This window comes from Anabrus simplex, chromosome 1 (assembly GCF_040414725.1).
Source record: "Anabrus simplex isolate iqAnaSimp1 chromosome 1, ASM4041472v1, whole genome shotgun sequence".
Classification (NCBI taxonomy): Eukaryota; Metazoa; Arthropoda; class Insecta; order Orthoptera; family Tettigoniidae; genus Anabrus; species Anabrus simplex.
Window position 1 is genome coordinate 351,067,817 of NC_090265.1, and position 23,979 is coordinate 351,091,795.

The 23,979-nt window shown below is 36.8% G+C and overlaps 1 protein-coding gene across 1 annotated transcript in view; it reads right to left on the bottom strand.

The window, feature by feature from the left end:
* Window positions 1-23,979, bottom strand: part of LOC136866542 (midasin) — a 191,148-nt gene that overhangs the window by 154,135 nt on the left and 13,034 nt on the right. The window contains exons 5-8 of the mRNA XM_068226582.1: window positions 21,260-21,468; window positions 18,102-18,483; window positions 14,536-14,745; window positions 1,949-2,224 (exon numbers count right to left, since the gene is read on the bottom strand). Coding sequence (XP_068082683.1) covers window positions 1,949-2,224; window positions 14,536-14,745; window positions 18,102-18,483; window positions 21,260-21,468 — 1,077 coding nt within the window. The remainder of the gene's footprint in view (window positions 1-1,948; window positions 2,225-14,535; window positions 14,746-18,101; window positions 18,484-21,259; window positions 21,469-23,979) is intronic.

The window sequence follows — 23,979 nt, forward strand, 5'->3', positions numbered from 1 at the left end:
CGCGAAATCGGGAAGTTGTGGGTTTGGATCCCACTGGTGTCCAGTTGGCCATTTTTGTTCTGTACTGCCATCTCTTCAACACGTACTAAATGTACGTAACGCGACCTAATAGGTTGAAAGTTGGTTTCGATTAAGATGTTTCCAAGTTTGGAAAGACGGAGTACCAGAAAGGAGAGACATAGATAAACATGAAAAAAGATACAAACAAGGACAATCTCCATATTTTCCAACTCATCATTTCCCAAATGCAAGTTTACAGCCTTTTTTTTTTTTTTTTTTTTGCTTAACGTTGCACCAACACGGATAGGTCTTATGGCGACGATGGGACAGGGAAGGGCTAGGAGTGGGAAGGAAGCGGCCGTGGCCTTAATTAAGGTACAGCCCCAGCATTTGCCTGGTGTGAAAATGGGAAACCATGGAAAACCATCCTCAGGGCTGCCGACAGTGGGGTTCGAACCTACTATCTCCCGAATACTAATTTTACAGCTACAAGACCTGAACTGCATTGTCAAATTGCTCAGTTTACTAATCTTTCAAAAATCCTACCAAATCAACCAATTTCATGATGTATCTACATTATTTTCATTGTTGACAATTACAGGGCTAAGAAAGGTATTATGGTAAAAACAAGTAAATGTAGTATTTAAATGACTGTTTCAAGACTGGGCATATGATATCCTAGATACAGTAATATGTGAATACAGTATTAAATATAATGATATTTATCTTAAAAAAAAGCCAGCCTCTTCATGGTTAATATGAGTAGTTACTATTGAACCTATTATCTGAACCCAATACCTTAACCAGATTCTCTACTTACTTTACCACCTGTATTTATCTTTGTCTTATTTTTCTTCCCTTATCCTGTACTTACCTGGCTTTCTTTTTAACCTACAATTCCTACATCAAGACTGAAGATCAGTTAAAATGGCCCCTCAGTGAGTGTTGAAGCTCACTCTCCTGATGAAGTTGGGAAGCAGGAAGAAGCTCGATGGGGGCTGAGGAGAGATTGATGTAGAAGAACTGGGATTTCCCAGCAGTGTTTGAAGATGTGAATAATGACCTTGTCCTTTTGTGCTTTCAAGTTTGTCCTTGTATTTGCTTTCTGTTGCTCCCTCTTCCTACAAAGTCCTGCCATTTTGTATGTCCTATTAAGTGTCCTTTTTCTTTTCCATTCTCTCTATACATCTTCTTCTAGCTTTTCCCACGCCTGTGAGGATGCGGGTACGACTGTGTCACACATGTGAATTTGGCCCTGTTTTACAACAGAATGCCCTTCCAGATACCAACCCTATGAGGAAGTCCTATCTCTTTACATACAACTTACTTTAAAAAGTGCTTCTTTGTCTTTTTTTCATATTCTACAATAAATCAGCTAACTAAGGAAATAGAACCAGTAACGAGCACAATGAGGAAGAAACGCATTTCATTTTTTGGACATCTAATCAGGACACCAGAGAACAGGATCATCAGGAGAATAGTAGAAAAATTATGGAATAGTAAGTGCAACATTAAGTGGTTTACAGAAATCAAGGAAGATATGGATGAACTACAAATTACAGTGGAAGACCTAAGAAACAAAACCAACAAAATCAAGAAACTCACAGACAAGCAAACCAGACTGCAAATCAGAATCAACAAACAGACAATAGCAGGGTGATTTCTGATGAAGAAAGAAGGATAAGATCAGAGAGAATGAAGAAGTACTGCGCTAACAGGAAACTGAAAAATTATTTGTATAAAGTTGGCTAGAGTGGTCCAATGAAGGCCATAAAATGTAAATAAATAAAAAATCAGCTAACTAATCTTGAAATGTTAAAGCAACTTTTCAGTTACAAAACAACAAGCTTCTTAACAATATTTCCATTTATACCCCATAAGACAAATTCTGAAAGAAAGGTAGTAATACTGTAGTTAAATTTGAATAGATCAGTTTTGCTTATCTAACCTGAGCAACTGCTGACAAAAACGGTGTGACCAGGTCAGGATACCAAACACCATAGGTCTTGCTAACTCTTTCTGAAAATATTATCTGAGACTGCCTCCATGACCGCTCTTCACGAAGAACATCTTCGGCTGCTTTAGAAAGATCTTTTTCTTGCTGCTTGACATGCTGACTTTGATTAAAATATGAGATGAAGTCCTGGCAAGCAGTCAACAAGCGACGGTGAAAGCCCAACACTACTTCAGATGATCCCAGGCTCCCGGAGTAATGTTGTGTCTCCTAAAAACATGAAAAAATACCACTTTAGAATTACTGCAGATGTGATACCCAGAAAAAAACACAGAATATGAAATTACACTTTTAAAAAATTAAGTTCTCTTCTCTTATAAACTGGAAATAATGTTTATGATTAAAAGTATCATTTTCTTGAAATTTGTATCTAATTACTATAGAAAAGAGGAAATTAAAGTAAGTTTATCAATTCTGAGTAGCTCACTCTATAGATCACTGGTTGTGTGTCAGCATCTTCTCTTATAAACCAGAAGTATCAATTTATTCACAAACGCATCCAATTCTTTAAATATGTATTTAATTGCTATCAAAAGAATAAATGAAAGTGTATTAATATTTTTTAGTAGTTTGTGGTAAAGTATAAGTACTCTGTAGAGATGACAAGAATGCAAGAATGAGGAATGTGGCCTGCAAGCACGAACTTCCTGTTATGCCCAGACAGATTGGCTCTCATCTGCTTGTATCTGCTACACGAAAACATCGACTCACGCTTTGCAGTTTGCTGGATTACAACTGACAAGAGCGAAGAGCTGCCAGTAGAAGATAATATAAAGTCACCTGGATAGTAGCGGAGTTGCTATGGTAACCATTGCGTCACTGGCTCTGCTGGTGAAAACCCCTTCGCCCCGTGCCTCAGCGGGCAAGTGCATTCTTCTGATCTCCCAACAATATCTGAATCTCAAGATCAGGTTACAACAGAGGAAGTCAGATATTTTAAGGGCAGAAAAAGGTACATTTATCACTCCATGTCATGCAATGTCAGCATGTACAATACATTTGGTGTTTGTTGGATCAAATTAATTAAAAACCAAACCCAGACTGGTCAACAGATGTCCCGTTTCTCTTCCATATGGTAGAGTAAAACAGAACATCAAAAATAATGTGCAGGCAGCTTAAATGGTGTAAAACTAAAATGCTAGCACAAAAGTGAATTTAATTTATGGTACTGACTCTTTATAGTATTTTACCCTAGGATGGGAGAGGAACCCTGAAAGACTGCCTGGATGACAATTTTCTAACCAAGGAAAAAACCACAGAGAGAGAGAGAGAGAGAGAGAGAGAGAGGGATTCTATGTGTATTCAACGTTCTATCCTGCATACTGGTAACTGATGGATGACAGGTATCCAAGAATAATTGCTCATTTTAAAAATTCCTCTAAATTCATCTTGTCTGGGTGTTTCTTCATTTCTATTACCCCTTGGAGTTTTGGAGATTACAGAACTTTTTTTTATATTTTATTTTTATGATTTGTTTTGAAGGAATGGTTAGATTTTTGATTTACAGTACACCAACACAGACAGGTTTTATGGTGACAATGGGAAATAACAGATCTACAGTGGAACTGGGAAGGAAGCAACTGCAGTCTTAATTAAGGTGTGAAAATAAGAAACCACAGAAATCTACCTTCAAAGTTGCCAACAGTAGGGTTCAAACCCACTACCTTCCAAATTAAAGCTTAGATCCAAGTGACCCGAACCATGCAGCCAACTGAAGGAATGGTTAGTATCTTGGCTCTTAGTGTGATGGATATATTCTTTGACTCTGGTAAGAAATATGTCATTACATCTACATAAAAGGTACTGCAGCTGAATTCGAAGTTGTAGACTACAAGAGTCTATAATATATGCATAGGTACTTTTTTTTTCTATTTGCTTTACGTCGCACCGACACAGATAGGTCTTATGGTGACGATGGGACAGGAAAGGCCTAGGAGTGGGAAGGAAGCGGCCGTGGCCTTAATTAAATTACAGCCCCAGCATTTGCCCGGTGTGAAAATGGGAAACCATGGAAAACCATCTTCGGGGCTGCCGGCAATGGTGTTTGAACCCACCATCTCCCGGATGCAAGCTCACAGCTGCGCGCCTCTAACCGCATGGCCAACTCGCCCGGTCATAGGTACTTTAAGAGGACTGTACAGATTCTGTGAAGTGTTTATTCATTCATTCATTTATTTAGCTTCCATAGACTGTAAATCACATATTTTGAAATATGGCAACAGTATAGGAATTGTCAAGTGTTTTCTTACTACTAACAATAATATATGCACAATAATGAAAATTTTGAAAAAGAAAAACACCAAATACCTCAATGTTAGGACAGCGCATCCTAATTTTTAAAAATAATAAATAATATTAATAATCAACATTTACAAGACAAAATAAAAATCTATGAGTGTGGTGTTAACAATACGTACATAATCAATGTGACATAAACATATTTTTAAGGCTATATAGTAAACATTAAGAACGTTTCCAAGTTAATAAGTAATAGCATCATTACCAGCACTTCATCATGTATTCTTCTGTACCGTACTGTAGAAGCAGCTACTCAGCAGGAGACTTTTTAAGCTGTGGTAAGTGAATTGAAGGGACTAATATCTTTAAATTTATTTGGAAGCTGCTTATATAATCTGATTTAAACACAGTCTACATGTTTCAAGGCAATAGTTTTGCTCTTGTGCTCGATGAAAATATTATTTCTTGTTCGCATCTGGTGACTGTGATTGTCAAAATTCTTTCTGAAGTGATCAATATTTCTTTTCACATGTAGAACGCATTGCATGATGTATATGCTTGGTACTGGGAGTATCTCTAGTCTCTTAAATAATAGTCTACAATGATCTAACCTGTTATGTCTCGATATAATTCTGATAGCTCGTTTCTGTATTCAAAAAATAACATCAAGATTTTATTTGTAGCAGCCCCGGAGACCAATAGCGTAAGAGATGACTGAATGGAAATATTCAAAATATGCTATTCTAACATATTCTTCACTACAACCATTAGACAAAATCTTTAAGGCAAAACAATTGTTCATCCTCTCTTTCAGGTCTCTTTGTTAGAATGTAAATATATTTTACAGTTGGTATGAGTATTAAGATGAGTGCTCAAGGGACAAGATGGCTGAGTACAGCCGTTCAGCATGGCTTCAAGTTTAAGTTATTGAATGTATCCAGTGTTTCTTCATATTCATGTTTGAAGGCATTACAGATGTTACCATAATAAGCATTGTAAATCATTTCTACCCCCACGACTATGCGTATATTCCATGATGCGAGTCAGCTTCTTAGCAATAACAACCACCATGTGGCATGTTGGCATTTAAGCATCGTATAATCCAACAAGGACACTCCAGGAATCATTAATGAACAAGGGGAGTGCATATGTGAGGATTTACAGAAGTATTCAGTCAGCAGTATGTATAGATTGTTGGTTACAAGGATAATGTACAGATAAAGGAGGTGACTAATACTAAGAAACTATTGAAATTTACCTAGGATAACAAAGACTTTTACAATAAAATCCAGAAGTTGAAAACTACAAAAGCAGCTGGGATGATAAGATTTCTGGCGATATTCTAAAGGCAATGGGTTGGGATATAGTACCATATCTGAAGTATTGTCTGATTACTGCTTGCATGAAGGAGCTATACTAAATGAATGGAGAGTTGCTATAGTAGCCCCACTGTACAAAGGAAAGGTTAATAAACATAAAGCAGATAATTATATGCCAATCAGCCTGACATGTGTTGCATGTGAGCTCTGGAAAAGTATTCTTTCTGATCATATCAAGACATGTTTGCAGAATTATGAATTGGTTTGACAGAAGGCAATTCAGGTTTACAAAAAATCATTCCACTGAAGCTCAATTTGTAGGATTCCAACAAGATATAGCAGATATTTTAGATTCAGGAGGCCAAGTGGACTGTATCAATATTCATTTATTCAAGGCTTTTGATAGGGTAGATCATGGAAGACTACAGACAAAAATGAGTGCAATTGAACTAGATCAAAGAGTGACTGAATCGGTGGCTACATTTCTAGAAAACAGAACTCAGAGAATTAGAGTAGGTGAGGCATATCTGGTCCTGTAATCATTAAGAGGGAGTTCCTCAAGGCAATATTACTGGACCTTTATGTCCTCGTGTATATACAGGGTGGTTGGAAACAAATGTGAACTGGGTACATCAGCGTTATAGGGTTGGTCATGCTGATAAATCATTTGAAAGAAATAATTCTGTCATCATTTTATCAGCTGCTGAAGTCAGCCAATTAGATCACTTGTGGATGAATTCAAATGGGTTTTGCACAACACTGTTGCTAAATCTGTACCGGCTTAAGAGTACCAGTCGTACAACAAAACCTTGACAGGGGATAGTTTTGAAGACAAACCTCCAAGCTGACAGGATCGCGCCAAAGCAACAACGCAAGGGTGACACCGGCTGAAACCAATGGTTTGAATCTGATTTCTCGGCATGGCTCTCAAGCCGTTCTTAAGTCACATGCAGATTTAGCGACAGTGCCACACAAAGCCCATTTGAATTCGCCTGCAAAGCGATCTCATTGGCTAACTTCAGCAGCTGATAAAATGACAACGGTGCAAGATATCAAATTATTTCAAATTATTTATTAGCATGACCAACCTTCTAAAGCTCATATACCCGGTTCACACTGTTTTCGAACATTCTGTATACATAAATGATAGCAATGAAGAGATAAGGCTTTTTGCAGATTATGTTACACTGTATAGAGCAATAATGTAATACAGTCGAAACTGGTTAAGACGTCCATCTCTAGAGCATTTCCCCGGTTATTACATCATTATTCCAAAGTCTCAGTCCATGTTCTATACATGTTAAAGAAGCCTGGATAGCACATTTACGCCACTCTCTAGTATGTTCGTAATATTCCCACCATAAAAAATTTAAATTAGCGTTCCCAGTCATGTTGCGTGCGCGATACCACAGCGGCGACTAGCCTGGGTGAAGATTTGGTAGAGAACTTAGTTTCACGGCCCTAGTGTGCCGGCCTACAGCTGCAGGGAGCGTCAGTCTCAAGCCAGTCTTTGATGTGGGTGTGTATTTGTTTGGATCACGCAACAGTAGCTCGTGTGATGTGTTGGTACTTAATTTTACGATCGTAAGTGCATTGTGTAACAACGTATGTAAATTAGGCCTACTGTACGTACGAATACAGCTGACGTGTTGGTGCTTAATTTATATCCTATTAAATACACACTAAAGAAACCTGGATAGCACATTTACGTCACTCTTTAATATGTTTGTAATATTCCCACCATAAGAAATTTAAATTAGCATTCCCAGCCATGTTGTGCGCACGATGCGCCAGCGGTGACTGGTCTGGGTGAGGATTTGGTAGAGAACTTAATTTCACGGCCCTAGTGTGTCGGCCTACAGCTGCATGGAGCATCAGTCACGAATGAAGAGGTGTTTTATGACAGAAATAAAAAGACGGCGGGATCATCCAATAGGCCATGCGAGGCATCCAGTTTCAAAGATGGCCAAGTCCGTCAACTTGTTTTCTTCACGAGAGACAAAAAACTTTCGCATATATTTTGGGCTCATTTACAACATCAAATGTGTTACAGTATTTTAGTTGATGCATTTTTATCCATCTATAATAAATTTTTTAAAGAAATAGAGAAATTTTTAAAGATATATATATAATTAAAGGATGAACTTGTCCAGTTTTGAAACTCACTTTAGGACCTGGCCATTTTTGCAACTCATTAATATGGACTTGGCTGGGTTTGATTAAAAACTTTAGTTAAGTGGGTAGCTTAAAAACTTTAATGTTATATTACAAAATAAATCGACACTGCTATTAAAAAATAATTTTAAATTCAAGTTACTGATTCATTTGAATACATCACATCACATCACATCACATCACATCACATCACATTCACCACTGTACGACAAACTGACAACACTGATTTCAAATAACTGGAGTATTCAATACTAAGTTGTATTTACAGTATTTACATTACATGGGACTAGTTTCAACCCTATTCGGGGTCATCATCAGCCATATTAAAACATACACAAAATAAATGTGAAATCCTAAAACATGTTTTTCTAGCAGTAAGAGTATTATGAAAAATATAATTTTACAATATGAAGTGTGGTTGAAATGTTGCAAATGAAAATGAAATATTATTTGTGATGTATCTTGATGTACATTTACACAAGTTATCTCATCATCTGCCTCTTCCTGAATGTTGCCATTATCAAAAACCTTTTTGCACCACTGTAAATCTTACAGTTTCCTCCAATCACAGCCGAAATGTGTTGATAGGAGATTGTTCACATCTTTTACTTTCTCTTGTTTTATAGGTATTCCAATTGGAAGTTGTTTGGGATTCACATCACGAACATTTTTATGCTTCTTAGTGATGCCTTTTTCTAATCCAATGTCGGCGTGGTAGAATTCTTCCCTTCTTACAAGAATATTGCATGTTTTAGCACTCCATCTTAAAAGGAACCTCTTACATTCTGACAACCCGAAGTAGGCTAGATGATTCTGAGAGCTTCTTGTTTCTAGTCGTTAAGCATGACAACTTTCTCTAAGTACCTTCACTGACCCATGCCTTTGGAAGATATTGTGATAATCTCTTGGGTCCAATATAGTTTCTGCTGTTCCTACCTCCTCCTCAATATGCCCAAATACCCTATCGGAAGGTAAATATGAGTGTCCTACAACTGGGAAAATGATCTGAATATTCCTGATGTGAGCTGGTGCATCAAAAAGCCATTTAAGCATATTGTCAACATTGCTATGTTTTTATTTTACCCTGTACATCCATCTGCTAGAAGGCATACAGTGTCTATGCCAAGTAAAACAGTAGTTTGCAGTTCATTGTAAACTGCGGACACTATCTGATTGGAAGCCTTAGGGCCCTCATTTTCAAACCAGGTGTATACTGACACAGTTTCTTTGGAAGTTTCAGAATGTGATCCTTTCACTATAGTAAAAATGTAGCAGTAGAACTGCCTGCTATAATAGGCACTTTGATCACATACGTAGGTCGAGTCATAAGTCATGGCAACTATTTTTCTTCTCGCGAACAGGAGACAACACGGAAAATCTAAGATGTGCATTTGGAAATGTACGGTATGTACTTGCGTATGATGCCACTAGAGGGTGTATGTAAACAACAGTGTGGGTCTAAGCATGCCCCCAAGTTCAGTGTGTGAGTGAGAGCATCACGAAATGGAAGTCAATAAGCAGGCGCAACGATCGTATATAAAAACAGCAGTTCTCCACGGCAGAAATGCACACCAATGCCATGCAGAGCTGCAGGAAGCATTAGGTGTGCATGCCATGCCATAATCCATAACACTATAATCCTACACGATAACATGACAGCGCACACAGCAGCCATCGTTCAGCACCGCTTACAACGGTGGGGATGGGAGCTTCTTCCACACCCGCCTTATTCGACTGATCTGAGCCCATGTGACTATAATCTAATCCCCAAGGTCAAGATGCCATTATGTGGACAATGGTTTGCTAACAAAGAGGACATCGTAACAGCATTTCGGAGAGAGGTGTCACACGTTACCGATACACATGCAGCGAATTGTATTCAGCGCCCGCCCCACCGCTGGCAACGCACAGTGGAAACCTTGGATGATTATTTCGAAGGTCTGTAACCAGTGGAGACCTGTCCTTTGTACGTAGTCTTGTGTATTTGCTGTCTATACTATAATAAAACAATGTTTACCAATGGCCTGTGTTCTGTCACTTTCGAGAATCTCTTGAAGTCAGACTTTGTCTTCAGGCACTATGCATAAGTACATGCCCTATATTTCCAAATGCATATCTTAGATTTTCTGTGCTGCCTCCTGTTAGTGAGAAAAAAAAAAGTTGCCATGATTTATGACTCGACCCTCATAGTTCTTCTGGAAGTCAAATGCAATTATCAATAGTCCTTCCTTCTCCTCCCTTAAGATATTATAAAATTCTCTATATCTCAGTTTATGTACTCTTTTCTCGATCATTAACTCACTTCTCTTATTTCTATCAGTCTCTTGTTTCAAATTTTCAGTCAATTACAGACATTTTGAACAAACATCAGTCGATGGAGCTTTAAAACTGATGTTGAACTGAGTGTTGAATATATGACGAAAATAGGAATCTTTCATCTTTAGATCTCCAGGTACCTCCTCATTGTACATTCTCCACAATTTTTAATGTTGAAACTACAATCAAGGTACACACGCTCTGATTTTGTTCGGCAATAATTGGATTCCACACCTTGAAATCTACGTATAAACTTTGCTACTGATGAAGATTTCCATTCATAAGCCTTGGATTTCCTTGTCACCACCTCTAGTCTCTACAGGAACATGAAGTCCATCCCTTTTAAACCTTTGGAAGACTCCCAGTACCCTGTGCTTTGTTATTCTTAATGCTGATAGGAAAGTCTGTAGACACACTGAAGTCGAATCCAAACTTGATTTACAATATTGTACTCGATAGTTATTCCTTTTTCTGAACGAACATTACTTCTGCTCTGCCATCGTGTGGGGTAGGGAACGTGAACAGTACCTCAAAATAAAAGCATCCAGGGTTGATTTAGTACAGCACGCATAAAATGCATGGTGAAAATTTTTAATGTCGTCCACTATCAGTAATTTGCACCTTTTCTCCCCTCTATGATTGCACGTGGGATAATCAGATAAACACTTTGCCGAATATCTGAAAGGAGGAAGGAGTATCCTATTTAGAATAAGGCTATGAGACAATGACAAGCTGTGCAAGTAAAAACACCTTTATAACAAACATAATTTCAGCATAACGCAAAAGCCACAGAAATATAACCTAAATTGCGTGCCATATTTTAAGATGAAAGTGAGCCTGCACAGTATACCTTTTTATCACATTCAAAACTTTATTTTTTAATGCTTAAAACCTACCCATCAGCAACTATCGTGCCTTCAAAATATTTTACCGAGGCTTAAATAAAGGCTATCAGGACAATGGTTTGAAGTACTAAACTCATCTCTTTTTCTCGCGACCATTTCTAAGAAGACTTGTCTCGCTGACATTTTCTGGAATGACACTTTTCTGTTTCTTCCATAATAGAAGAGTATTAGGAGCCTTAGGAACACTTAACACAGGAAGATGATTAATTAAACCAAAAATTAACTTCTTCTGCAAGAAAACACAATATCTGCAACAACAACCTATCGACCATGTTCATTAACATGCTTACAGCTGGTCACGTGATCGGTGTCCACTTCGTCATTGGATGAAAACAATTTTCGCTGGTTCTGAAGCTAATAGTTGGCCGTTTATGAGACTAATGGCCATTTTAACCAGCAGTTTTAAACAGTTTATAGCTGGTTTTGAAATTCAGTTTCACTGCCAAAGTGTCACGTGCTCATAGTGGTAGAATCTGAAATTCAATTAAAAATTGGACTTGGCCGCAGAGAGAGAGAGAGAGAGGTGAATTGTGTAGCAACGTACATAAATTAGGCCTACTGTACTTACGCATAGTGGTTTGCAGGACATTCAGTAATGGAGAAGAAGAAAGAACTAGACAGTTTACAAATGATGAAAAAGTAAAAGTTTATTGAGAAAGCAGATGCTAATCCACACATGAAACATGTGCAAATCACCCAGATGTTGGACATTCTTATGATAACTTTAAACATAATTATAAGTGACGTGTATAGTTCGCGTCTGTAAGAACAGTTTTCCTTGATGTATTGCTATGTTGTTCTTCTTAAAATGTACTGTTTCATTATTTATTTCATTAATTATAATTGTAAACACTTGTTTCTTTGTTTTCATCATAATTATTTTTATGTTCAAATCTAACCTTAAATTTAACAGCGTAACTGTTTTTCATTTTGTAGCACATTCCCTCTTTAGGAGGTTATTTTTTTTGATCTGCACAAAACCATTCTAACCAGTTTTGGCTATAAGTACTGTAAGTTACAAGATTGTGAGCGACTGCCCTCTACAATATTACGTGATGGACAGCAGCCAATGGTATGATGTAAATGGGGTGAAAATTCAGGTTGTAACTTTCAACAAGAAAATATATCCTGTCAGTTTTAATTACTGCATTGATAGGGTGAAAATACATTAAGGGGATCACTGTAACTACCTAGGTGTTAATATGAGGAAAAGTCTTCACTGGGATAATCAAATAAATGGGATTGTAAATAAAGGTTACAGATCTCTTCATACGGTTACAAGGGTATCAAGAGGTTGTAGTAAGGATGTAAAGGAGAGGGCATATAAATCTCTGGTAAGGTCCCAACTAGAGTATGGTTCCAGTGTATGGTACCCTCACCAGGAATACTTGCATCAAAAACTGGAAGAAAAAAAATCCCAGGAAAAGCAGCACGATTTGTTCTGGGTGATTTCTGACAAAAGAGTAGTGTTACCAAAATGTTGCAAACCTTGGGCTGGGAAAACTTGGGAGAATGGAGACAAGTTGCTCGACTAAGCGGTATGTACAAAGACTTATAACAATAAAAATCTTCCACCTTTTTGATACTTATATTTGCATTTTAGCAAATCAATTAATTACACACAGTACATCTTTCGTTCTTTTTTAGAACATCTTTAGTTGTTTCCATAGCTTAGGTAATTCACTAAGTGTTTATCTTTTATAAGTACATTATAATCAGGTACCTTGTTCTTCTTAAATACTACATAAATATAAATTGAATTAAAATGAATTAAAAACAATGTGGTGGTTAAATGGGTTAGTGAAATGAGATGGAAAGAATATACTTATAGTTAGCCTATTATTACACAAGACGGAAGGCTGCTTCAAACGTAGCTCCTCCAAGGTCACAGTAGGAAAGAATTCTGACAACAGCAAGCATATGGGGAAGCTCCTTTATCATTAGCAAATGGCAAACAGCTTCAAGGTTCCGTAACTAACCCAATTCAAGATATAATATTTAAGTTCAAAAACAAATAGCTGCCACCTTGGAGGAAGTGAATGAAGTGAACACTTAACAATATTGAGAACAGTGTCAAAGGAAAGTCTTACATCTTTCAAAAACTTTTTACTGGAAGACAAGTAAAATATTTTAGTGAAAAAGTGATGGAAACTTTTTAACAACTGTTCAAATGAATAGAAATAGTTTTAAAAATAGGCTAACTATAAGTATATTCATTCCACCTCATTTCACTAACCCATTTAACCACCACATTGTTTTTAATTCACTTTAATTCAATTTATATTTACGTAGTATTTAAGAACAAGGTACCTGATTATAATGTACTTAAAAAGATAAACACTTAGTGAATCACCTAAGTTATGTAAACAGCTGAAGATGTTCTAAAAAAGAACGAAACATGTACTGTGTGTAATTAATTGATTTGCTAAAATGCAAATATAAGTATCAAAAAGGTGGAAAATTTTTATTGTTATAAGTCTTTGTAAATAGGATTTGATACAGAAAATGAAGCTGATTTCTTGCAATAAGTGGTATGTTCTGAACTGTTAGTGGAGAGATGGCGTGAAATGAAATGAGTAGATGAATAAGTCTAAGGTGTCTTCCATTGCTTAAACTTTTTACAGAAATTATTTTATTACAAGTTATAAATCTTTATTTTATTTTATTCAACCAGCCTTAAAATTCTATTGACTGCATGTACAGTTTTTTAAGACCATTGTGTCATTACATTGTTTATTTTATTTAGTACATTTGTATAATTTGCTTCATGGCTGATGATGACCTATGATTTAGGTCGAAACTAGTCCCTGAATGTTAATATAAATGTATATCATTTATAATTTGTACTAAAAAGGTGGACCTTAAATATAAAATATTTAACTACTATTGTAAGTCTGAGGTGGTGTTTTTAAAAGTAGGAAAGATCAAAATAAAAAGATAAAGTTGGAATTCTAGAGGACAAATTGGGACAAATTTTTGTTTATAAGAAAAGGATGAATTTCCAACTTCTTTGAAATTATTTAAGAAAAGACTAGGTCAACAGCGAATAGGGAATCTGCCACCTGGGTGTCTGCCCTAAATGCAGATCAGTGTTGACTGATTGACAATTCTGTGGTGTGTCTCACTGGCTGTAGATAACTAGCCATGTTCCAGAGTGGCTTGCAAATGGTGGTGTGGATAAGAGTTAACTATCCTACTGTACACCATCATTTCCTCATACTGTCAGCTTTTACTGAGGGAAAACAACCTTAGTACATCCACAAATATCAGAGTGAAGTTATGTAAAGTAATTTTGTAGTAACTATTACCAACCTAGGCCTTGCTACTTGATGGAGAGCAATTATTCAAATATTCCATAGAATAATATCAACAAAAACCATCACAGAAACATGCAGAGGATGTCTCAATCATAAACAAAATTCAATATTCCTAGAAGAGAAGACTGGATGCAATGGATGATGGCCACGATTGTGAAGATTAGTTATTCCCTAACATCATTAAAATTCCACATTTACCTTTTAGAACTACACTACATGCTACTAAAATACAATCAATACAAAAGACCCACCTTTTTCAGTTCCTGAAAATATGGTCTGTCAGATGGTCGAAAGGCAACATTTTGAGCCAAAATCTTCTTCCTGTCTGTGAGCCAATTTAATCTGTACCGATGTAACAGAATGAGAGGATGAAGATTAGAGTCGCTGTATTCATCCAGACTTCGTCCCATCAAGCAGGCGTGAAGCTCATGGGCATACAGTATCCGTGCTACATCTTTGTGCTAAAACACAATCAAACCATTACAAGGTTATAAATAAATAAATAAATAAAAAAATAAACAAACAAACAAACAAACAAACAAATTATTACAGGTGAATAAAAACTATGTCAATACAGCTACATGTACTATTAAGGATAGAAGAGAGAAGAAAACATGCTGTAGATCTTTTATTGTTCTATGCAGTGTTCCATAACAAAATGATCACCTGTTTGCTGTCAATACTGTAGTCATCCTGCAAATACATCACACCTATTCTAGCTGACTTCAATATCTCTAATGATGAACTTATGCCCAGTCACCTTGCAACAATGCCAACTACTTTGAGGTAATGGGAGAAAAAAATTACATTCTGACAAGAAACTAAATTTGTTCAGGGACTTGTCTGTTCAAAAAATTGGGATATACTCTAGCCTGGAGGATAGGTTTTCTTCGAGAAGTAATTGTCACATGAAAGAGTTAAAAAGATGACTATCCTCAGATGCTGAAGCTGAATATTATGCTCTCTAGACAAGAGTGCTAACTAACTTCACAAAAATACTCCAAACATGAAAGAATCAAAGAAACCATTACAGATGTTAAGCAGCTGTCAATGGAGTAATCAACTGGATCAAGGACTGAGATACTGGCTTCCATTTGATAATGGAAGTCGAAGTTCCCCAGACTCTCAGGATGAAAGATAGAAATAGAAGATTATTAAGTTAAGATTTGTATTATGTTTCCGATGCAAGAATAATGAACAAGTACATTCCATCAGCCAATGGCAGATCTTTATTATATATTTAGAATGTGATATATGATTTTGAGGAAATGCAGCATAATGACTGCTTAAAGAAAAGCTAAAGCAAAGGAATTGAAAATATGACTGCCCCAAAACTCTAATTCCAAGACCCTTGCCCTCTTATTCATGGAATAAGTGGTAAGGCCACTACTAGAGTATGGTTCCAGTATATGGGACCCTTAACAGGAATACTTGATTCGAAAACTGGAAAAGATCCAAAGGAAAGCTGCACGATTTGTCCTAGGTGATTTCTGGCAAAAGAGTACTGTTACAAAAATGTTGCAAACTTTGGGCTGGGAACACCTGGGAATAAGGAGACGAGTGGGGGTGGTTACCTGGTTGTACTTCCTATTAAAACAAATACCACCACCACCACCACCACCACCACCACCACCACCACCACCACCACAACGAATGACACGGGCTGTTCAGCTAAGGAGAATGATCCAAGCTGTCAGTGGAGAAACGACATGGAATGAGATTAGTAAACAAATACCCATGAGTGGAGAATTTAAACGTAGGAAAGATCATAATATGATGATAAAGATGGAATTCAAGAGGAAAAATTGGAGCTAATACTCATTTACACAAAGAGGAAATGGGGAGTGTCATAATTTATAAGGAAAATGTTTGATAAATTTCCAAGTTCTTTGAAATTTTAAGAAAAGACTAGGTAAACAACTGATAGGAAATCTGCCATCTGTGCAACAGTCCTAAATATAGGTCAATGATGACTGAATAATGGATCAAGATCACAACATTGATCCTTTTTTGATTTATGATAATGGTAGTGAGATTCTGTTCCTCTCATTTTACATATGAAACTTCATATACTATCTTTCTTACCAATACTAACAATGCTTTTTCTCTCTCCTCCCCTCTTTTCTGTAATACATTTTCCCAGATGTTTTTTTTTTTTTTTCTGAAGCCTTGTTCGTCCTATTTTAGCAACAGAAGGAAAAAGCTGTTTACACACTTGGATCCTTTCTTTCGTAACAGTCGGTAGAAAGCAGTTTACATGGAACATGTGCTGTGTTCCTGAAATGCTCTTCTCTGTGTTCGTTACAGGTCTAGGCCATTGCCTTTTTTATAGGTGTTGTTTCGACTAGTGCAGCAATTATATTTCTTGCTTGAGGTTTTCACCTTTCTCCTTTTCTCACTGCTTTAACATCATTGGGCCTTGTATGAAAACATGAGAATTCAAAAGTTTGATAATTACAAGGCAAGAAAAGGCCTTTGACCTGTGTTCACAATTTTTTGCTCCTCTGAAGCCATCGTTTGGATTCCAGAAGCAATAAGGCAAGTTCTACCAGGCACGGTACAATTTTGCTTCATGAAAGCAAATTTCAAGTGTACGAATGCTGGAGAAGAATTAGCCACTGCCGACGACTCTGAGAATCTTCAAGAAAGGCTAGACCTACCCAACTTCAGTAAAATATGAGAGGAGAACTAGGAATGCGATCATGAAGCTAACCTTAGAGACATTGATCAATGCATTGCTGATTATCCACAAAAGAGCGAAGAAATACAGGAGCAAGAGTCAGATGATAAAGCTTCCACAGAACATCACCGGAAATCAAAAGTTAAGAACTATCGAGAGGCCTTTCAACACTTGGAAGATCTGCAAGACTTTCCACCAACTAAAACGATTCAGAATTATTTCAAGTGATATGTGGAGCAAGAATGGTAGTAGAAAGCCAGGCCTCCAAGCCCACTAATGTGCAGAACAAAGTACACAAATACTAGGAAAAGGTGAAACATTATACTGTACTTTTCAGTTTGCATTTGTAGTGAAAGTAGTAAGGAAAATGTTTAGGGCCCGTGCAATTCTGTTAGGGGCAGGTTCGACTGTACATGATATTTACAATTCATTGGATTATACCACCAATTGGTGGATTTGCTTAATTATTACAACTGAAGAAAAAACTATAAACAATAAACAATTTTCAACTTTTTCTACAACTAAAATCGCCATTTTGATGCATATGGTTGTATTTTGTAACAATTTGCAGGCCCAATTATTCTCATACAATATTTACAGAAAATGTATCATTCATGACATACAAAAAGAGCCAATGTGCAACATGTGAATGATATTGCTTCCATACTCTATTTTATGTAAATGAGCCTATGAAAATAATATTGGATTCCTTATTATAGTAGGCAAATCACTCGGTGTAAGTGTGCAGAATGTCTCCCAGGAAATTTAACAGAAAGAGAGAATAATAGATATTTTCAACAAAAAATATTCCAAATCAGAACACTGGTGTTTCATATGTAAGGAAGGAATGTAAGGAATGAAGAATGAAGGGTTGAAACATTGAGAAATACGATCTGAATTCACGTCCAAGTCGAGCCTCAAATGGCTTAGAGCTCTTCCACTGTACAGTACTACTACTACTACATGCCACGAGTTACAACTGTATTTGACAAGTTTCACAAAGCATGCACAAAATACTTTCCAAATGATGTATCATCTCTCATTTGTTATGATTATAAATCTTCAATATTTATAGACAAGTTTCTTAGAACTAAGTGAAAGTACCACAACTGCAATCATGGAAAATCCACAACTTACCTCTTCAGTTGCATATCGTAGTTTCAGGGCTTTCTTCTCCACAGGATCATAAGTTCCAAACTTGGAGAACAGTGTGATCTGAACATATCCGAGCAAGGTCCAAATTTCTCCAGTCAATAGCAGAATCTCAAGTTCACTGTTCTTATCCCGTTTTAAAGAATCAGCTGCAACTGCTAGTTTACGAAGGGCTTCTGTAAAATGGTTCACCTCTAAAACAGGGAACTCCTCCATCTCACTGATACAGGAATGGAGTTTAGAGACAATTTCCTCCATTGGTGAGTGAGCTACTTCTTCCCTCGTGATGTCTACATCAGACAGAGCTTCACGGAGGCCCTGCATCAAGTGCTGGAGGACTACTGCTGCACATTGTGCATCGTTTAGTCTATAGCACAGAAAAGGAGAAGAAAAAAAAAACCAATAAGTATCTGACACACAGTACAGTAGAAAAACTGAACCAGCTGAAAATGCTCAAAGCAACTTTTGGTTCAATTTATCAAAGAACTTATATACCACTAAACTAAAACACAAATATAGTACCTGAGCAAGAAAGACAGATTGGAACACTAATTTTTTTAATTTTTATCAATGGTTGGCAACAGTGCTGCAGGTTGCTTATTCCTTAGATCTCACACACTCTATGCATTCTATGCACTATCATTCATGGGTAATTAATCTGTGGGATGACTGTCTTATGTTAAAAATGTATTTATTTTGATATGTGTCACTTTGAGGAATTTTTAAATTTCCTTGTGTGATTCATAATACCTACGTTTTCAATGGATACGACTCCCAGGAAGCGTAATGTGATTGTAGCATTATCTTAGAATACTTCCATGACACAAACAGAAGTTACTAAAACTGGTGTCGGTGTAGGTACTATAAATAAAATTATTCAGTGGCACAGACAGACTGGCTCAATTTCACCAAAGAAAACGGGCAACTGTGGCAGGAAAGAAAGAATGACGCCAAATGATGAACGTTTTCACCTCAGAAGAAGCAAATCAAACCTCAGCCTTACTGCTGTGGACTTCGCTCATGAATTAGGGGAAAGGAAAGTGAATCTGATGTTTCTGATGTTCATCATAGACTTCTGGCAGCTGGAAGAAAAGCCTGCAAACCTGTAAATAAACACCTTCCAACAGGACAAATGTGTCGGAAATATCTCCTGCGGTCATGTAGTCATTAGGATTGGACAATGGAACACTGGAAGAAAGTTCTTTTCTCTGACGAGAATCACTTTTAAGTGCAGGGGCAGAGGGTTCAAGCGAAGAATGAGCCAATAACTCCCAACAGAAGATGATATTTTGGTGGTATTCCATGCATGAAGGAATGTGATCATCAGTACTAGTTAACAGGATGATGAAATATGACCAGTATATCCAAATACTGAAAAGGAGAGTTGTTAGTGAGCTCCAGAAGAGATTTCCAGATGGTGACAGAACTTTTCAGCAAGATTTGGCTTCTTGCCATACTTCAAAAAAAGTGAAGAAAGAGAAAGAAAAAGATATTTGTATCCTAGAGTGGCCAAGGAACTTCCCAGACATTAATCCAGTAGAAAACTTGTGGGTTGTTCAGTATTATTGTATTCAAAAACAAAGTATTTCTGCAAACACACCAAAAACAAAATAAACCTTAAATTCTCACGCACATATGTCTACAGTAATCACGCCACTCACAAACAAACACATGCATCTGTACATTCCAGAGCAGTCAATACTTTGGTACTCAATAAAAACAAAACGGAAAACCCACATACCCCCAGCACATGGAGAGGCCACTTGAGGTGAAGTACAATGGTTGCAAGCAGGGCTGTACAAACTCATAAATTTCCCAATACCAGAATGTTTGATTATGTACTATGGCAAACCACAAGAAAGTGGCCCACAATCACAGACGGTTGGTTTCATGACAATGTTATGAGAAAAAGAATGCATTTATTTCTATGTTTACCATTGATAAGAACAAATATTAACTTTCTTTTTCGTGAAACAGATTCTTAGTGGCTCACTTTGTCTTAGTTTGCCAGCACGTTCCAATATCAAATCCCTGGTTGTAAGGCTTTGAAAGCCACACTAGAGAACAAGTGTGTGCGGTGCTGATATTTCCAGGTGATGCTGCGGACAAACGATAACTTAAAACTTTAAGTATTTCAAATGAGAACTCATAACAAGTCAGTGGTGAATAAACTGTACACTGCCTCGCAACCATGTTGTCAAACTACCAACAAGCCATGCATAGTACATATACTGGTATTATTTATTTGATGATTTATTTATACACTGTACGACATCTCGCTAAGGTGACTGTGTTACCAAACTGCCCATAAGCCGTATACGTATTTAAATTGTGCATTCATATGCAATGTACATTGCAGTTCCCTTTACCTTTTAAGCAGTTTGATGATGAACCTGGAAATTCCAATGTTCACCGTCCCTACACTTCACCCCATACCACACAGTCATTTCTGTTGTGAAAGTTATCCAATGTAGTTTGTACAGTATGCTGATGAAGTGCTGACAACTAACAAGGATAAGGTTGCACTACATTACAACAGCTATGTTTACCAAGAATTTAGGAGAAAAGAAGATGGGACAATCGTTTAGCAATGCCAGACATAACCTAACTGTGGTGCACACAGAATTGGCTCTACACTTTTTTCACTACACCATTACTTATAGACAGCGAGCTAGACATTATACGCTTCAAAGCTTGCTAACAAGATTTTTTAATCGTAACATATAAGGCTTCTGGAGGAAAACTAGCATCGCTCAATGGTTTCCATGTGATTACAAAGATAAGGTGTTGAATTTTCATCACTACATAGAGGGGTGAAGATTACTGTGCGTTATTTTAAAACAAAGTGATATTTTATGTAGGATTATTTTCTTCCAAATAAAACACAAACTAAAACTCATTTTTTTCATTTTACATTTAGAATATCCCTGCCTGAAATTAGGACGTCTATAACTGTGAGGTTTTTCAGTCTGAAAAACTATATCTTCTTCGGGTATAAACTGTTACTGAACATTTCCAAGGTATTTTTCTAATTGTATTTAATTTGAATTAGTTTTGATGGACTGAAAAATCTCACATATAGTAAAAAGAATTGGACTATCTTGTGTGCTTCCTTTGAAACAAGTATTTTCAGTTTATCTTACTTGTAATCCAGCTCTGGTGATGTCAGAGTGGCAATATTCCTCCAGATCAGTTCTTGTAAAGTTCTCAGGATGTGTCTGCTAGACTGCTGGGAACCGAGACTTGAGGTAGCCACAAAATCTGCAACTGATGAGCTTCCACTAGGACAGTCTTTCAGGGTTAGCCCAGTGACAAGTTCAGTTAACAATGGGCAATGGAGAGGAAAAGCATCCTGAAAGAAAAAAAAAAAGCCCACTTCTTAAACAAGAATCCAAGTAAATATCACATAATTATATACATCTAACAAGTATATACCATGAAGAAAACATTCATAAAATTGGAAAAATTTTGCAACAATTGTAAAAACTTCTATGTAAAGTACCCTAACCTGATGTTTCTGGTACATGTCAGCACAGATTTCAAGGTATTTGAGTATTAGAAATCATCTTTGGTAATTTTCTTTAACATTCAATACACTTTTATTTTTATTTTTTTCCATTACACAACATTAGTTGGTATTAAGTATACTTTGTGTTTAAGGCAACCTCTAAACTGAGGAAGTGTTGCTATATAATAAATATATAAATAATAAAAATGATTAAAAGTAATATAACTAATTCATAAAAGCAGGTCTTCATCTGTATAAAGATTCATCTAAAAATATGCCTACGTTAAAAATTTCACATCCCTGTGTGCTGTAGATTTGGTTGGACATTGAACACATACACACAAACAGTTCCAGATATTACAGACTCCTCATGTCGGGGACTGAAAATGGCTTCCTACGCCATGGACTTAATTGACTTGATTGACCTATCTTATGTACGATGCTTAGTGATAATGAACCTATGCATTTAATCCTGGCGACAGTGCGTTATATTGTCATATCCCAACACACATTTTCCGCCATTTTTTTATTCACAACTCGCCAACAAAACCAAAAATTAAAAATCCAGCTTCGAGGTGCGTTTGGACGCCCTTCCATCTACCTATGTTAAAAATGTCAGATCTCCACATACTGTAAATTTGGCTGGGCATTGCACACAGACAGACAAAAACTTCCTTTTATTATTATTATAATAATAATGCTATTTATTTTACGTCCCACTAACTTCCTTCACAGTTTTCAGAGTAGATTATTATATATCGTAAGTATGGCCTTGAGGCATTAAGGTGCTCCTTGTCCACAAGAAATGTACAGGGCTGGCGCGCACTCTGTGACCCACAGGTGACCTCACTGAAATTGGCGGTCTTTATGCAGTATTGTTTGTTTCGATCGAAGGTAGTATTGTAAAGTTTTTCAAAGGTCTAATTGGTAATGAAATTAATTTGATATGGGTGGAAACAAATCACAAAGGAAGAAACACCAAAAAAAAAAAAAAAAAAAAAAAAAAAAGGACAGATGTAACTGAGCCTGAGTTGTGGAACATTTTTGCACTCATTATTTATATGGAGCTAGTTAGGTACCTGCAGCCAGTCCCTGCTATGAATGGTGTGAAAATGTCGCTCATAGGGTCGGTTGGTGCACACATTTCAGTGGGCTTGGCAGACTGATGTGCAATAGCAACTTCTGGCTCAGTGAGGAAAGCAATGGGAAACTACCTCACTCCTCATTTCCCTAGTACGCCTCTTCAGTGACACCTAGACCATCTATGACAGCTAATGGTGAACCTGTTGAGGATCCAATCAGCCTATGGGCTGAATACCCAACATACATACATACATACATACATACAGTTAGGTACCTTAAAATACTGGACTACTGGTCAAAGAATTTCTTATACCACTTCTATTCTTATAAAAAAGGCTGTAATGCATGGAACATGCATACTGAATAATTTCTTAATTATCCTATCTCCTAATGTACCCCTTATATGTCTCACATTATAAGAAGTTAGTTTGTCTTATGTTCAGATGAAGCGGAAAGTACAAAACCACAATCTGTGAGCGATGAGTGGTGCTGATCCATTACATACAATGCGTTAAGAGACCCAAAGGCGGGTGTCACTGTCCAGAAGTTAGAGGTCAGCATAGCCCGCCGGCAGGTCTCATAATCGCCAATGTGTTAAGAAATGCAGATGCCTGCCCCAGAAGATGAAGCAGAAACAAACTAGTCTATGGCCGAAAAGCCATGGATCTGGATGAACTAGGGTTGAAATGGAGGGAGCTCATCTATCAAATGGCAGTGTATGAAAATGAGGAATAAGTTTTTATCCTCTAGTGTGATCATTAGAGCCCAGATTTCAATGCAAATGCATGTTTTTAAATAAGCTAGCTACACTTCTCAAACTTTGCAAATATTCATTTTATGGCTTAACGATTCCAAATAACCGTTCCTTTTCCCTGCATGTTTGCAAGTTTTGGCCTTTTTAGGAGAAAATTCATGCATAATTAATATTTTGAATATTTTGGATTTAATAGCTAATATTTGGACGTTTAATATTGAATAACATGACTTTTCTTCTAACTTTGGCACATATATAAAATTAATTTGCATGATAGTGCCTTTTATGAATGTTGGTTTGCAGAATTTGGGACCGTTTCTCCATGGTATACAGCATGTCTATTATTAAAAGACGGAGAGAATGTATTCCTGGCATTCTATGTTGCAACCAAAGTTAGTACATATGGTAGAGGTCCTATAATCCAATTAACCAAGCACTTTCTTATCTGTTGCTTGAGTAAACATTGACTAAGCTGGAAGGCCCTATGTCGATCTCTGTAATTCTTAGGAACAAAGTGT